Below are 14001 nucleotides of genomic sequence, written 5' to 3' on the forward strand. Positions count from 1 at the left end.
GGGGCTTATGAACAACCTTGGCACCGCACTGTTGAATCGCTTCGAGCGGCGGGGCAATCTCGCAAATATTGACCGGGCGATTTCAGTGGAAGAGGACGCAGTACGCCTCACTCCTCATGACCATCCTGACAAGCCGAGGTATTTGAGCAGCCTTGGCACCGCACTGTTGACTCGCTTCGAGCGGCTGGGCAATCTCGCAGATATTGACCGGGCGATTTCAGTGGAAGAGGACGCAGCACGCCTCCCTCCTCATGACCATCCTGACAAGCCGAGGTATTTGAACAACGTTGGCACCGCACTGTTGAATCGCTTCGAGCGGCTGGGCAATCTCGCAGATATTGACCGGGCGATTTTAGTGCGAGAGGACGCAGTACGCCTCGCTCCTCATGACCATCCTGACAAGCCGAGGTATTTGAACAACCTTGGCACCGTACTGTTGACTCGCTTCAAGCGGCTGGGAAATCTCGCAGATATTGACCGGGCGATTTCAGTGGAAGAGGACGCAGTACGCCTCATTCCTCATGACCACCCTGACAAGCCGACATGTTTGAGCAACCTAGGCAGCTCGTTATTTACCCGCTTCAAGCATCTCCACGATGTTGCTTCTCTCAATAATGCTATATTGGCTTTCTCTGCCGCCGCCCGTTCATCAGCAGGTCCCTCTTCCGTTCGTCTTCGGGCAGCCTTGCAATGGATTCGTTGCGCTCATCTTATTCCCTCCGAATCTCTTCTTAATGCCTACGCCTTAGCCATTGACCTAATCCCTCAGGCAGCATGGCTTGGTCTCCCCCTCCAAGACCGTCACCGCGAACTCCTAGTACGAGCGGCAGATGTTGTACGAGATGCAGCAGCCGATGCTCTGGCACGTGGGTACTACAACACAGCTGTTGAAAGGCTCGAGCTGAGCCGTTCAGTTGTTTGGAGCCAGCTGTTGCAGCTTCGCACCCCCCTCGATGAGCTGCAGAGTCGTGATTCAACGCTTGCGAATAGACTCCGTCAAGTCTCGTATGAATTGGAACAGGGTAGTGGCAATGACATGATTAGAATTGAGATGAAGAATGATATTAAGTTATCCCTGGAGGAACAGGTTGGGCGATACTATGGACTCGCAATGGAGCGCGAAACGATTCTCTCAGAGGTCCGGTGCCTTCCCGGTCTTGAAAGATTTTTGCTGCCAAAGACTGTTTCACAACTCGCTCCTTCGGCACATTCAGGACCCGTCGTGATCCTCAACGCTAGCCAGTACGGATGCGACGCATTGGTTCTCCTGGCTGAATCAGACGATGTGCTTCATGTCCCTCTCGCTGATATCACATACGACCAAGTGCAGAAATTGCAGGAATCCCTCAATCAACTACTTTCCGAGAATGGCCGTGTCCTTTCGCCGATGGACAGGGCTATTGAATTTTCACCAATAAACCGAAGTCCTGATGAATCATTTAAGCTCATTCTCTCGGTATTGTGGAAGAAGGTTGTACGACCGGTGTTGGATGCCCTTGCTCTTTCGGTGTGTGCTATACTATTGATGTCCTGAGTGACAGCTCACATTTGAGCTCTCAATCTAGACTCCAAATGCGGGAGAACTGTCTCGGGTTTTCTGGTGTCCCACTGGTCCATTTTCATTCCTCCCCATCCATGCTGCAGGTCTTTATGACGACGCCGATACAGGACCGAAGCTCTCGGATTTCGTCATCTCGTCTTATACACCCACCCTCAGTGCTCTCGCCCTACCATCGCATGAAGGCACTACTGCAAATACCATGTGCCTTGCTGTTGTCCCTCAGCCGGCATCAGACGGGCTGACTCGGCTGCCAGGTGCACAAATAGAGATTGGACATATCAAGACGATGCTTCAAAGCTCTCCATCTACCCCCGTCTCACTCGTGGAGTCCATCGGTACCGTGGACGATGTACTGACCAAGATGAAGGAATCAGACTGGATCCATATCGCGTGCCACGGAGTGCAAAACGCCCACAGTCCCCTCGACAGTGGAATTGTGCTTGCTGGTGGCCGTCACTTGATGCTTAGGGACGTTATCAAGTTGGCGCGTCGTCGTGGAGGACTTGCGTTCCTCTCCGCCTGCCAGACCGCTACGGGCAATGAAGACCTTCCCAAAGAGGCCGTTAATCTTGCTACAGGCATGCTGCTCGCTGGTTATGGCGGAGTAGTTTCCACGATGTGGTCGATAAAGGACAGTGACGCGCCTGAGGTGGTGAAGAGCGTGTATGAACAACTGTTCCAGGATGGCAATCTGCCCGACTACAGGCAGGCTGCAAAGGCATTGCACTACGCGGTCAAGCGTCTTCGCGAGGAGCATAACGTGCCTTTTGTGTCATGGGCTTCGTTCGTACATATCGGTCTGTGATGCATTTCGTTGACTTGTAGTTACATTCATGACTCGTTTCACGTACGCCGCATATACGCTTCGTCATTATGGGAATCAGCATGCGGATGATAAGCACACTTAGTATATATTCTCACATCATCCGTGCGAGCAATCTTGGTCGTCATTTGGGGCTGAAGATGATTGCGCATCCATCAGGTTCCCTGGCTAACGACTTTTTTGCACGCTGAACAAATAAAAGCAACCTCTGTTGCGTTATGTGCTCCAACCTCTCCCAGCGGCTCGCTCAATACTCAGCGTAACAGAAAACCACATCAGGACTCCAAAACAAACAAGGTCATAAACCTCAAGTACGTCAGACCATATGATTATATCCACTCATTGTCTTAGTACCTGCGCCTCGTCACATTCACATACTAATGTCTGCATGGTCGGCACTCGATCCAACGTGCGCTGTGTCCGCGTAGCCCGCGTTCGACCCTGTCTTTCCTGCTTCATCGCCAAAAACACCTACTGATCCGCCCTACGGCGGTCCGATTTGGAGAGGACGGTGTTGTAGATTGGTTTTGCTTACTTCGTCTGCGACGCCTGATCCTCGCCACCAAAGCGGCCCACATAGCAGATGTTTGTGGCGAAGGGTACGCTGAGGCGTTCCTTCGGCCAGTGTTGTAGAATGCTAGCGAGAGGAGTGGTTACCAACTCAATGGCGTTAGGTATAGGGGGTGGTCGGTGCTTGCGTGCCAGGACTTGGAAGACAGAGCGGTGCCCGCAACTGGCGTGTATATACCCACCTGCGCCAGCATCCGCTAGCTTCCACTGTTTGTTCCCTCCGATCTGGTGAACTCATGCGGGTTAATCGGAGTATCGAGCACCCAAAGTCAAACTTGTCCTCTGCAGCTCGGGCTGACCTCAGAGAGCGGAACAATTCACGGTAGGTTTAGATAGATGGAGATGTCAAGTGCGGAAATAAGACTTAAAGTGATAGACGACCCCTGTCGGCTTAGTCAGCAATTCTCCGGAGAGCACTGAAACAGAAGTGCGCACCTGCAACTTGTCCATTACTACCACTACCATTATGATCCGCACTCTTCTGGCCTCTCATCCCCTAGGTTTTACACTCGCCGGAAAGTTCCTCTGAACCATAGCTCACATACGCCATTGGACTGTTATTTCTTTGTCCCTAGAACTGGTGGACCTCGCTCTCCAGACATTACAGAACATCAGGATAAAGGTTGTGGAATGGCGTGCACTGCTTCCCAGACGCATGGATATTCCCCGTCTAGTTATCAGGGTGAAGAATGATGCACCAACTTATTCTTAGCTCGCAAATGTCGCTCACGTCTAGCAAGACTGACTTGTATGTGGTGTCCGACGAAGACTTTGGCGTCGCGTCGCGTCTCGTAGCCTCGAGGCTCTCGATCCTCCATTATCCCCTTTGTCTAATTTCATGCTCAATGTGAAGGGCGATATAGCAGCGAAAGGTTGCCTCTATCGGATATCGCAAGACACATCACCTTCGTCAATTCAGCACTTCAGTCTATACCCTCTCTCGTTCGCGTCTAAATCTCTACCTGAGCTCTTGGAAGGGTCGCCGCTGCATCTGTCTCCATCTCGGTGCCTGGATATTCTTTTTCCACGTCCATCGGCCGTATATGCGTCGATCATGCGCATGATGCTCTGCTGTCCACAATACCCGCACGCGGAGACCGCTAGAGGCAGACGTGTCGGAGCTGATCATGTACCATCTTCTGGGATGCACCCTCGAAGATGACGACGGTGATGATGAAGAGCAGAGTGAAGACGATAACAGACGAGTAACTGTGGCTGTCCAGATCATCAAGGATTGTGGAGTAAAGCGGGAATGGAAAGAAGACGAGGAGTGGGTGGGTGATGCCATGGCGAGCATCGTTTTAGGAGACGGGTATGTCAGGTATTTACCTTCGCAATGCTAATATCAGGCAGATCCTGTGTAACTCGCGACGTTGTTTGCTTGGGCCCTTGATGTTCGATGACATACAGCAGGGGGACAAAGCTGACCAATCCGGTATAGGAAGATATGGTTTGTGTGTTCTGCTAGTAACCAGCGAGGGAAGGTCGCACATGTGATGACGTGTAATAGTTATACACACACTCCCGGATACCGCGCCAAAGCAGAACGCATTATCTCGAAACCTCCGGCAGCTCGGATTCCCGTATGCATTGCATCGGAGGCTTTGCATGGGCGCTGCTGGGTAGCCACTGCATTTATTCCATCTCGCAATACGCTCTAGCACGAGTCGTCGATGTGCTGGGACCCGCTGGACCATGCACAGCGCGATATTGTTAGGCTATCAAGCAGCCGCGGATGCAGACGAGTAGCGCGGTCATCGAGACATTACCAGTACAGGCGGGCACGCTTGGCCTGCTCCAGAATTTCGACCCGCTGTTCGTCCTCGAACGCAATGCCTTGTGTGGCCCAACATGCCGCTCACTCCCAGCGACCCCGATCCTCTATCTGTTCGTGCTCGTCCTGACCAGAATGCAGCGCATATCCTGGCATGCCACCGGTGGATTGCTCGCAGAGCAACGTGGCACCATGGTGTAGAACTCACTACTGGAGTTTTCCTAATTGAGCACCTCTTCCAAGTATCCCTTGCATTATTGTCTTGGGAAACGAGTCAGCCTGCAGCCTGGGGAACTGATCTCAGGTTTTCTGGCGTCCCACAATCCGACTCCCGCTGAATCCGGCATGCTCATCGGGTTTGGCTTGTACGCGAGCAAATCAAAGGACCAGATGCGGATGTTGTCAGTCTGCTCCGCGGCCGTTCGGTTCGCGGAGGACGACGGGCTCAGGACTTTGATGGGATCTCCTGTAACGTGCTAGATGGCACCCGTGAAGTGGAGCGGATGACCCAGTAAGCTCCTAGACTCGCTTTCAACTTGATATGTGCAGTCACTGCAGCGTGCCGGCTCATCGAAGTCCGTATCGCCGCATTTCCCGGACTCAGCACACAAGTAGATGGAATACACGAACCCAGGGGGCGCGAAGAGAATTTCATTTTCGCGAGTACGAAGGTTTCTGCATTCGTCGCACTCCGGGGAAGGGCGACAAACGGATATCCTCTTGAACCTGCTGATATGGCGTTATCCCTAGAAGAGACATGGCAGCTTGAGCAATGTCAGCTTTAAAGAATCGACAGATGCCCGGCCTTCTCCCATCTCGAGTCCATGGATACCATACGAGATGAAAACTGACTGTCATTTCCGCCCACACGTATATACTTGGGATTCGGATATACTTTACTCGCTACAAGCAGCGCCGCCCCACTCTATGAAGGTGCCACAGCACCAGGATGTGTATCTGCAACATGTAACACGTAAACAAACGCAGCCGCGCACAGACGGAGGGGGCACAAACGCGGATAAAAGACGGGTGAGAAAGGGCATTATACAGAAGTAGGTCCTATGGATATGGATATGTATACGGGCACGACGGGGCGGACGGAGCACACAATACAACACGACACGATACAAGATGCACACGAAACAGTGGCAAGCGTGGAAGGCCTGCGGGTCAATGCGTAAATGCCCTGTTCCCCAAATAGCGCGAGATGGCAAGAACAACGCGCAGAGAACGGCGAGGGGTGACGCGCGCAAATTACTCTGCACTTGCTGAAATCGGTGTGGGTACTGGGTCCTCAGGTGCTGCGAGCGCGCCTTCGGGAACGCCCTCACCGAGCCGGGAGTCGCCGACCTGGTGGAAGTCTGGAAAGCCTCACATCAGTACACGCACGCCTAGATACGCGAGGGAACAAGGGTAACAGAGACGATGACGCACCGAGGATCTCGCTATACATCATGACCTTCCACGTGTCGACGGGTAAATCTGCATCATTGAAACTCCAGTCGAATTTTTCTGCTGCCTCTGGCTCGTCAGTCGGATCGTGGTATGGGGCTACATATTCGTGCGCAAGCGAGTCAGTTGCATCGATTCGTTTTCTAGGGTCGAACACAAGCATCTTCTCGAGCAGATCGATCGCTGTGTAGCAAACGGACAGCATATAAGCACCCGATGCACGATCTGCTGATACGGTTACATAGCAGCACGCACCAACTGGGTCTTTACATGTCAGCTTCTCGCTGAACGGCACTCGTTCCCGTTTGGGTAAGCTCTGCACGAATCGCAGGGTCTGCGCGAGGCTAGTCAAGCGGTATCCGGTAGATATGAAATGGAAATGCTGCTTACGTTCTCGCTTGCAATAGTCTGGATGACGTCTTCTGGGGGTGTGCCCAAAAGTTCCGTAATAATGGAGAATTGATGTACATCTACATGCAATATAACCCGAGACGAGTAAACAGCAAAACCCAAATCAGAACGAAACCAAGTATGAATGAGTGCGATACGTACGGTCTTTTCCAGGGAAGAGCGGTTTGCCCTCGAGCATCTCTGCGAAGATGCATCCTGCACTCCAGATATCTACCGCGACGTCATATTTTTGCCAAGTGAGCATGATCTCCGGTGCGCGGTAGTACCGCGTTGAGACATAGCCAGTCATTTGCGGATCTTGAATTCGCGCAAGGCCAAAGTCACAAATCTGGCGTAGGGGGAAGGACCAAAGCGATAGTCAAGTTAGAAACTACATAGTTCGCGCTAGGGGAGCGAAGACGGACCTTGAGATCGCAGTTCTCATTGATGAGAATGTTGCTCGGTTTCTGGTACGTACCAATGTCAGATTGAAGTCGGCTGACCGGTGTGGAGGCGCTTACCAGGTCTCGATGGACCACACCGGCCGAGTGGACATATTTAAGGCCTCGCTGCATACGGTAATGGGTTGACGATGACGCGACAGATGAATGGAAGAGACCCTGCTTACGAGTATTTGGTATAGGAAGTATTGAATGAATTGCTTCTCGAGCGGTCGTGAGGTAAGTAAACGATGAAGGTCAGTACCAAGGAGCTCCGTGACGAAATAGCTGTTGCGAGATCAGCGTAGAAGCATTATATTGGAGCAGCAATACCGACATGTCTTCCAGTGGTGAGATGAAAACATCACTGAGACTGATGATCTAGCATTAAGACATGCAAATAAGCAATGAAAAGTTTCCATAAAAGTATCGATATTAGTACATTTTCGTGCTGAATGTGTTTGAGGAGCTTCAGCTCGCGGTAGGTGCGCTTGGAGAGGACAGGGGTGCTGAAAGGCTTCATGATCTTCTTGATCGCAACCGACGATCCTGTAAGCTGGTCTTTTGCCGAGCTGTGAAGGATGCGTAAATGCGGGAGTCACCTGGACGCCTATGGCAAACAAGGAACACACCAGACAAGACCAAAGGCACCTGGAGATGGGAGGATAAGAGAACGCTATGGGGACAATAAACTTAGCAACTGACCCATTCCGACAGGCTGAAGGTCGACATATCGAGTGGTGACCTGTCTTGAAGAGTGAGTAGGAGCTGCAAGGGAGAGGGAGGGGGAAATGGATCGATGAGAAGATACGTGCCTCGAATGATGTGCCAAATATGCTTAATTTGACGAAGGACATCTGGGAGTAGAGGCAATGGGTGGGGCGGTGGGACGGGGAGAGGCGTCTGCGGGGACGAGGAGGAGCAAGTGGTGGCAGGAAGGACAGAGGCAAGGGCTGAAAACTGACGGGATGGCTGGTGGAGCGAGTGGGCGACTGTCTGCTCGTCCTCGTCCTCCCCTTCATGGCCATTACGTAAGCGAACGATCGCACCCTCGCTGCCCGATCATTCCTCGTCTTCGCTCCCCCTCTCTCTGCACCCGCCACCCTGTCTGTTGCCGCCGTTCGAGCATAGCTGCAAGCTCCTCTCACTCACCGTCCAGATAATTTTCGAGACATTTCTGGCGGATATCGCACGAAAACTGGAGGAGCTGGGAGGCGAGCAATGACGTCGCTGGTGATTACGATCTGCGGGGGGCCGTGAGAGGTCGTGCAGGTCCTGAGCCACACCTCCGCCCTCGCTGCCTCTGGTAATTCAAGATTATTCATAACCCTTCCAGCCTTTGCCTTCGTCGTCGTTCTCATTGCGCTTTTCGTCCCGACAACGTGGTGGTGGAATGCGAATATTTTGGTGGGACAGGTCCAAATGGAGCCGGGCCCAGCCCTTGTCGACTGGTGCCGCCCGAAATGCACCGAGCGTCTATGCTCGGCTTGCGGCGCCTTTGCCGTGACGCAACCCCGCACTGCAGCTGGCGTTCTCATTTATATAAATCTCCCAGCTGGCCCCCGTTGCCATCTACAGCCATGTCTTTTGCCAGGGCCGCGCTTTCATCTCGTGCGTTCGCAGTAAGCCTCTCTTTCTGTTCTCGTCTCGCGCCAAACGGAACTCTACACTCATGACATCTGTCCACAGCGCCAGGTCGCACGTCGATATTCGACCACTCCCGAGGCCGCAAAGCCTTCTAACCTCCCATATTACCTTGGCGGTGCAGGTTTGTATCTGGTTCGCGCATACACGCGAGCCTTAGTCCTCACGCTCGCGTTTGTCAGGCGTCGCCGGCCTCGCAGGATACGTCTACCTCAATTCAGGTTCACAGGCTGCCGCGAAGGCCGAACCGCCAAAAAAGGCGCAGGAAAAGAGCCCGCTCGACCCCGAAAACTTTGTCGATTTCAAGCTCAAGCGTGTAGAGCCATACAACCACAACACCGCCAGGTGTGTCATACGTTTTCCCGGTCTGCAGCTCTCCCGTCTGACTCTCGCTTATGCGTGCAGATACATCTTCGAGCTTCCAGATGGCCAGGCATCTCTTCTCCCTGTCGCCTCCTGCGTAGTTGTCAAGTCGCCCGACGATGCCCCCAACGCGCTCAAGGGCCCCAACGGCAAGCCCGTCATCCGCCCATATACGCCCGTGTCCCCACCTGACCTCCCGGGCGAGTTCATATTCCTCATCAAGCGTTACGATGAGGGTAAGATGTCCAAGCACATCTCCGAGCTTCAGCCAGGCGAGTCGCTCGCGATCAAGGGGCCTATCATGAAGATCCCTTACAAAGGTGCGTATATGCTCTATGCTTGTGAAGAGAATGACCCACGCTGCATCCGATATCCAGCGAACGAGTTTGAGCAGGTTGGCATGATTGCAGGCGGTAGCGGCATGTGAGTGTACGCGCTACATTCCCCTTCCTTGCTCGTCTAATGGGCGTATACAGTACCCCCATGTACCAAGTGCTCAAGCACGCACTCGCAGACCCTACGAACACGACCCGCTTCACGCTGGTCTTTGCAAACGTCACAGAAAAAGATATCCTTCTCCGCGACGAGTTCGACGCGCTAAAGAAGGCACACCCGGATACGCTCGACGTCGTCTACACCCTCGACCAGGCAGACGACAGCTGGAAAGGGTACAAAGGGTATGTGAACAAGGAGATAATCACGCAGCACATCGGGCCTGCCAGCCTCGGTAGCAAAGTCAAGGTCTTCGTGTGCGGTGAGTGCTGCTGTCACTCCGCTACTGAGGGTGAGGCTCACACGTACTGTTCACAGGCCCGCCTGGCCAGGTGAGTGCGATCGCAGGGAAGAAGGATGGGATGAAGCAGGGCGAACTGGGAGGCATTTTGAAAGAGCTCGGGTACACCGAGGACCAGGTGTGTCGTCTTTACATCCGGTAGTGAGGTGTTGATTAATGGCTCGTGGGCGGGCGCAGGTCTTCAAGTTCTAAGTGCGCACGCGGCTCGGCACGTCTTGCATAGACGCGACACACCCTATCACTGCTGTATCTTTAGACGCTGCGAAATTCTATCATCACTCCAATCATTGTAGGTGCAGCCCTTGTTTTTTCAGCGTTTCAGGTATGTGCCTCCTGTACAATGCAGAAAACTGTGTCGGTTTTGCAGTCATGCATTGGTGCGCGCATCGCGCTGCGGAAGGTGTACACACAACATGATCTGTAGAGTTCAACTTGTCCAATCTACATATGCTCCAGCAACGTAGATAAATGATCCATGTATGATACACAGAAACTAATTACAAACACTGACAACGTTTGCTTTATGCCGACTCTGCTTCAAGAACGTCCGTGATCATCGCTAACTCCTTCCCTTCCTCTACCATGTCTCCCTTCGCGCACCCAACGGCCCGCACTACACCGTCCGCTGCCGCTCTGAGCACCGTCTCTGTCTTCATGCTCTCCAAGACCACTATCGCATCACCCTGTTTGACCTGATCGCCCACCTTGACCTTGACCTCTACGACCACGCTGGGCATCGGCGCCTTAAGCGTCCCCTTCGCCGCGCCCATTGTCGACGCCGAGAGCGAGGCGAGCCATTGCGGCGGCGGGACGAGCAGCGCAATCCTTCGCGATCCGTGGAAGACGTGCAGCTTCTCCCCCATCTGCGACGAGGCAGCCATGGCGCGCTGGGACACAATCGTCGTGCGCAGCACCGCGCCCCCGAGAGTCGTCGAGAGCATTGTGCCGTCCAGGATCTCCGCCGAGACGCCTGCAAACGTCTTCTCGCCGTTCTCCGTGCGCACAGAGACGTCGAACCGGCCTGGTGCGCCTGGCAGCGATTTGACCGAGACGGTGATCGACGGACGGTCCTGTACGTCGTCCGCTGATCCCTCCACGGTGTGCTGCAGAGTGACCGTCCTCTCGTAGGCGTCGCCGCCGAATCTCCTCGATGCAAGCGACGTCCACGGAGACGAACTAGCGGCAGACCGCACCTGCGGGTGCTCCCGTAGTACAACGAAGAGCGCTGCTTGCACCAGTATCTCCGGCGTCGGCTCTTCTGGACGCGGGAACAGCTTCGCGTGGTGTTTCTTGCGTGAAATTTAAGCATCAGCCGCGCTTTCTCGTGCGTGGGGTGGGTCGACTGACCTGGATGAAACCGGTTTCCACGTCGCCGTCAACGAACGCGGCGTGCTCCGCCAAGTCTCTCAAGAACTCCACGTTCGTCTGCACGCCCACCACTCGATACTCGTCCAACGCACGTCTCAGCATCCTCAGCGCCTCAACACGATCACGCCCGTGCGCAATGAGTTTCGCGATCATCGGATCGTAGAACACGCCAATCTGCGCACCCTGGAGGAACCCTTGCTCGAGCCGTACAGAGGGCGTGATTGCGGTAGAAATGTGTTCTGGGGGCGTGAACAGCGTCGGATCGGAAGAGCCGCCGTTTTGGTCGTCCCGGGTGGGCACTGACGGAGCAAAGGTGCATGTCGGTGCAGGGGTGGAGAGGTACAGCAGCCGGCCGGAATCGGGCATGAATCCATTGCGTGGATTTTCTGCGTATATGCGTGCCTCAAATGCATGGCCGACAAGTGGAATTTGTGATTGCGAGAGCGGAAGTGGATTGCCTGTTGCAACCTGCAGTTGGATTATTGAATTTAACGTCTCCGAAGGATGAGACACGGTGAACGCGCCATACCTCGAGTTGCCATTGAACTAAATCCACACCGGTGATCATTTCTGTAACCGGATGCTCGACTTGCAGTCGTGTGTTCCTGAAAATTGGCGAGGAATAATTAGCTGTGAATACAAACCGCCGACACAAGAACGCATACATCTCCATAAAGAAAAATTCGTTTGTATCTCTGTCCAGGATGAATTCCACAGTCCCAGCCCCCACATAGCCGACCGCCCGTGCAGCCGCTACTGCTTTCTTGCTCAACTCGGATCGCAACTCAGGCGACAAGCCAGGAGCTGGGGCCTGCATCGCCAAACGGTAAACGTGCCGATACAGTATGACCAAACAAGAATTTGGCACACACCTCTTCGATAATCTTCTGGTTCCTCCGCTGTACAGAGCAATCTCGCTCCCACAGACTTACGCACCCCCCATCGCGGTCAGCAAACACTTGTACCTCGACGTGTCGTGGTCGTTTAATGTACCGTTCAACAAGTACCTCTTCACGCCCAAATGCACCTCGCGCCTCGCGCTGGGCACTGGCAAGCGCATCCACAAACTGTGCGGGAGAGTCGACAGCACGCATCCCACGGCCACCACCGCCGTGGGTGGCTTTAATGAGTACCGGGTAGCCTGGTAGAATTACGATGTGTATTTGAGATAGGAATGGCAGACTGAAATAGGCAAGAACCTGCCTATTAATTCTGCTTGCCGTGCAAGAAATTCCGGATCTTGGTTCGACCCGTGGTACCCTGGGACAACCGGGACGCCAGCATCTGTTAAACAACAGACAGCACCAGTGAGCGATGCACCAGAACTCGAGAGAGATAGAAATACCTGCCATGATTGTCTTTGATTCACTGGAGAAAACATGTATGTTAGCATAGCCCCTAGATGTGGTAGGAAGCCCCCAAAAAGTGATTTTGACCTCTTAGAACCCATACTAACAATCGCACTGGCAGGCGGCCCGATGAATACGACACCTGCGGAGGCGAGCTGTTCCGCAAAATCGGCATTTTCGCTTAGGAAACCGTACCCGGGATGAACAGCCTATATAGAACACAGTTGGGGATTTGGGCACGAAAATGACGAGGAAGATCGGGTACCTGGGCGCCGCTGCGATGGCAGACTTCAATGATCTTGTCGATACGGAGCTGTGTACAAGCATTCATGAAGAGACGGTCCTTTCATTGAAGTACAAGGCGTCTCACGTAGCTTTCCGAAGATGCGGCAGGTCCAATGCAGTACGCTTCATCCGCCTGTCAATTGACAATGGATGAATAAGTATTAACACGATGGTCTCAATCGAATCAAGGATATGCATACCAATTGAACATGCAACGAATTTGCGTCGACCTCACTGTATACTGCAACAGTCTTGATGCCCAATTTTCTCGCAGTGCGTATGACTCTGCACGCAATCTCGCCTCTACAGCACACCATAAGGATGGATAATGTATAAATGATACGCATATATTGTCAGTCTACCCCCCAAGAAGGTACCACGCACCGATTGGCAATGAGGATCTTGTCAAAATGAGGCTTTCTGGAGACCGGGCTAACTAAAGGAGAAGATAAAGAGGCAGTATTCACAGCTTCTAGAGCAGGACAGGTGCATGTTTAGCAGTCTAGTTGCATCCAGTAAGGCCTGTATGACACGGGAACTAACCTGGTGCAGACGCAAACCCTCGAACTCGAGATGGAGCTGGAGCTGAAGGCCTTATTGAAGACGCCGTGTTTACAGAATGAGGGAGACCGAGGCGCACAGCAGGCCCACGACTGCTCGAGACAGCATCTCTCGTCGCAATGCGGGGTAAGGAACGCGACGCGATCGACCTCTGAGACTTGGATAACATGTTGTTCCCGGTGTTTAGGAGTTACTGAACCAGTTCTTGCTGCAGACAAGGATAGGTCACGACAGATAAGAGCTGAAGATCGACAACAGGAATGAGACAAAATACGACGAGGATGTTCGGGACGGAGCTTGAGCTCGCTGTCGACTGCGAAACATCATTCGTACGTAGACAGCGTGCACTCGTGACCTCTTGCAGTCGGGAACATCATCTGTCATTGTATAGCATAATAATTGCACTTTGGGCGCAGTCCATGATTACTGCGTGAACTGCTGAACACATTCAGGGCTTTCCGCGAGTGAGAGTCGCTGGGAATCCAGATACTGATGGTCAGACAGCAGTTGTTCACTCTTTTGTCATGCGACAGTATTTCAATTCTAATACATATCCTCCACTTCCTGACTCTGACGACCAGAATAACAAAGACATTGTAAATCATGAACATTTCAAAAAAAAAAAAAA

At 53.1% G+C, this 14001-nt stretch overlaps 5 protein-coding genes across 5 annotated transcripts; 3 read left to right on the forward strand and 2 right to left on the reverse strand.

Moving 5' to 3' along the window:
* Nucleotides 1-7: 7 nt before the first annotated feature.
* Nucleotides 8-2366, forward strand: FIBRA_02069 (uncharacterized protein; the record flags this gene model as incomplete). Its single annotated transcript, XM_012323936.1, has 2 exons — nt 8-1507; nt 1566-2366. 2 exons carry the CDS (start codon nt 8-10, stop codon nt 2364-2366), a joined length of 2301 nt encoding a protein of 766 aa, XP_012179326.1.
* A 1715-nt stretch (nt 2367-4081) lies between these two features.
* On the forward strand, nt 4082-4347 carry FIBRA_02070 (uncharacterized protein; the record flags this gene model as incomplete). The annotated part of the gene is made up of 2 exons (XM_012323937.1): nt 4082-4266; nt 4308-4347. 2 exons carry the CDS (start codon nt 4082-4084, stop codon nt 4345-4347), a joined length of 225 nt encoding a protein of 74 aa, XP_012179327.1.
* A 1635-nt stretch (nt 4348-5982) lies between these two features.
* FIBRA_02071 (uncharacterized protein) lies at nt 5983-8371 on the reverse strand (the record flags this gene model as incomplete). Its single annotated transcript, XM_012323938.1, has 13 exons — nt 5983-6089; nt 6163-6363; nt 6436-6514; nt 6571-6650; nt 6733-6919; nt 6996-7037; nt 7092-7139; nt 7199-7298; nt 7348-7391; nt 7453-7582; nt 7643-7686; nt 7716-8064; nt 8163-8371. 13 exons carry the CDS (start codon nt 8369-8371, stop codon nt 5983-5985), a joined length of 1620 nt encoding a protein of 539 aa, XP_012179328.1.
* Nucleotides 8372-8590: 219 nt separating this feature from the next.
* On the forward strand, nt 8591-10002 carry FIBRA_02072 (uncharacterized protein; the record flags this gene model as incomplete). The annotated part of the gene is made up of 8 exons (XM_012323939.1): nt 8591-8632; nt 8700-8778; nt 8837-8999; nt 9060-9337; nt 9395-9440; nt 9494-9771; nt 9828-9928; nt 9988-10002. 8 exons carry the CDS (start codon nt 8591-8593, stop codon nt 10000-10002), a joined length of 1002 nt encoding a protein of 333 aa, XP_012179329.1.
* Nucleotides 10003-10331: 329 nt separating this feature from the next.
* On the reverse strand, nt 10332-13542 carry FIBRA_02073 (uncharacterized protein; the record flags this gene model as incomplete). The annotated part of the gene is made up of 11 exons (XM_012323940.1): nt 10332-11099; nt 11158-11646; nt 11708-11783; nt 11844-11989; nt 12051-12319; nt 12631-12736; nt 12793-12840; nt 12898-12945; nt 13013-13115; nt 13197-13284; nt 13356-13542. The coding sequence occupies 11 exons, from the start codon at nt 13540-13542 to the stop codon at nt 10332-10334; spliced, it is 2328 nt and encodes a 775-aa protein (XP_012179330.1).
* Between the last annotated feature and the right edge of the window lie 459 nt (nt 13543-14001).

This window comes from Fibroporia radiculosa, assembly GCF_000313525.1.
Source record: "Fibroporia radiculosa TFFH 294 genomic supercontigs, scaffold1083, whole genome shotgun sequence".
NCBI classification, from domain to species: domain Eukaryota; kingdom Fungi; phylum Basidiomycota; class Agaricomycetes; order Polyporales; family Fibroporiaceae; genus Fibroporia; species Fibroporia radiculosa.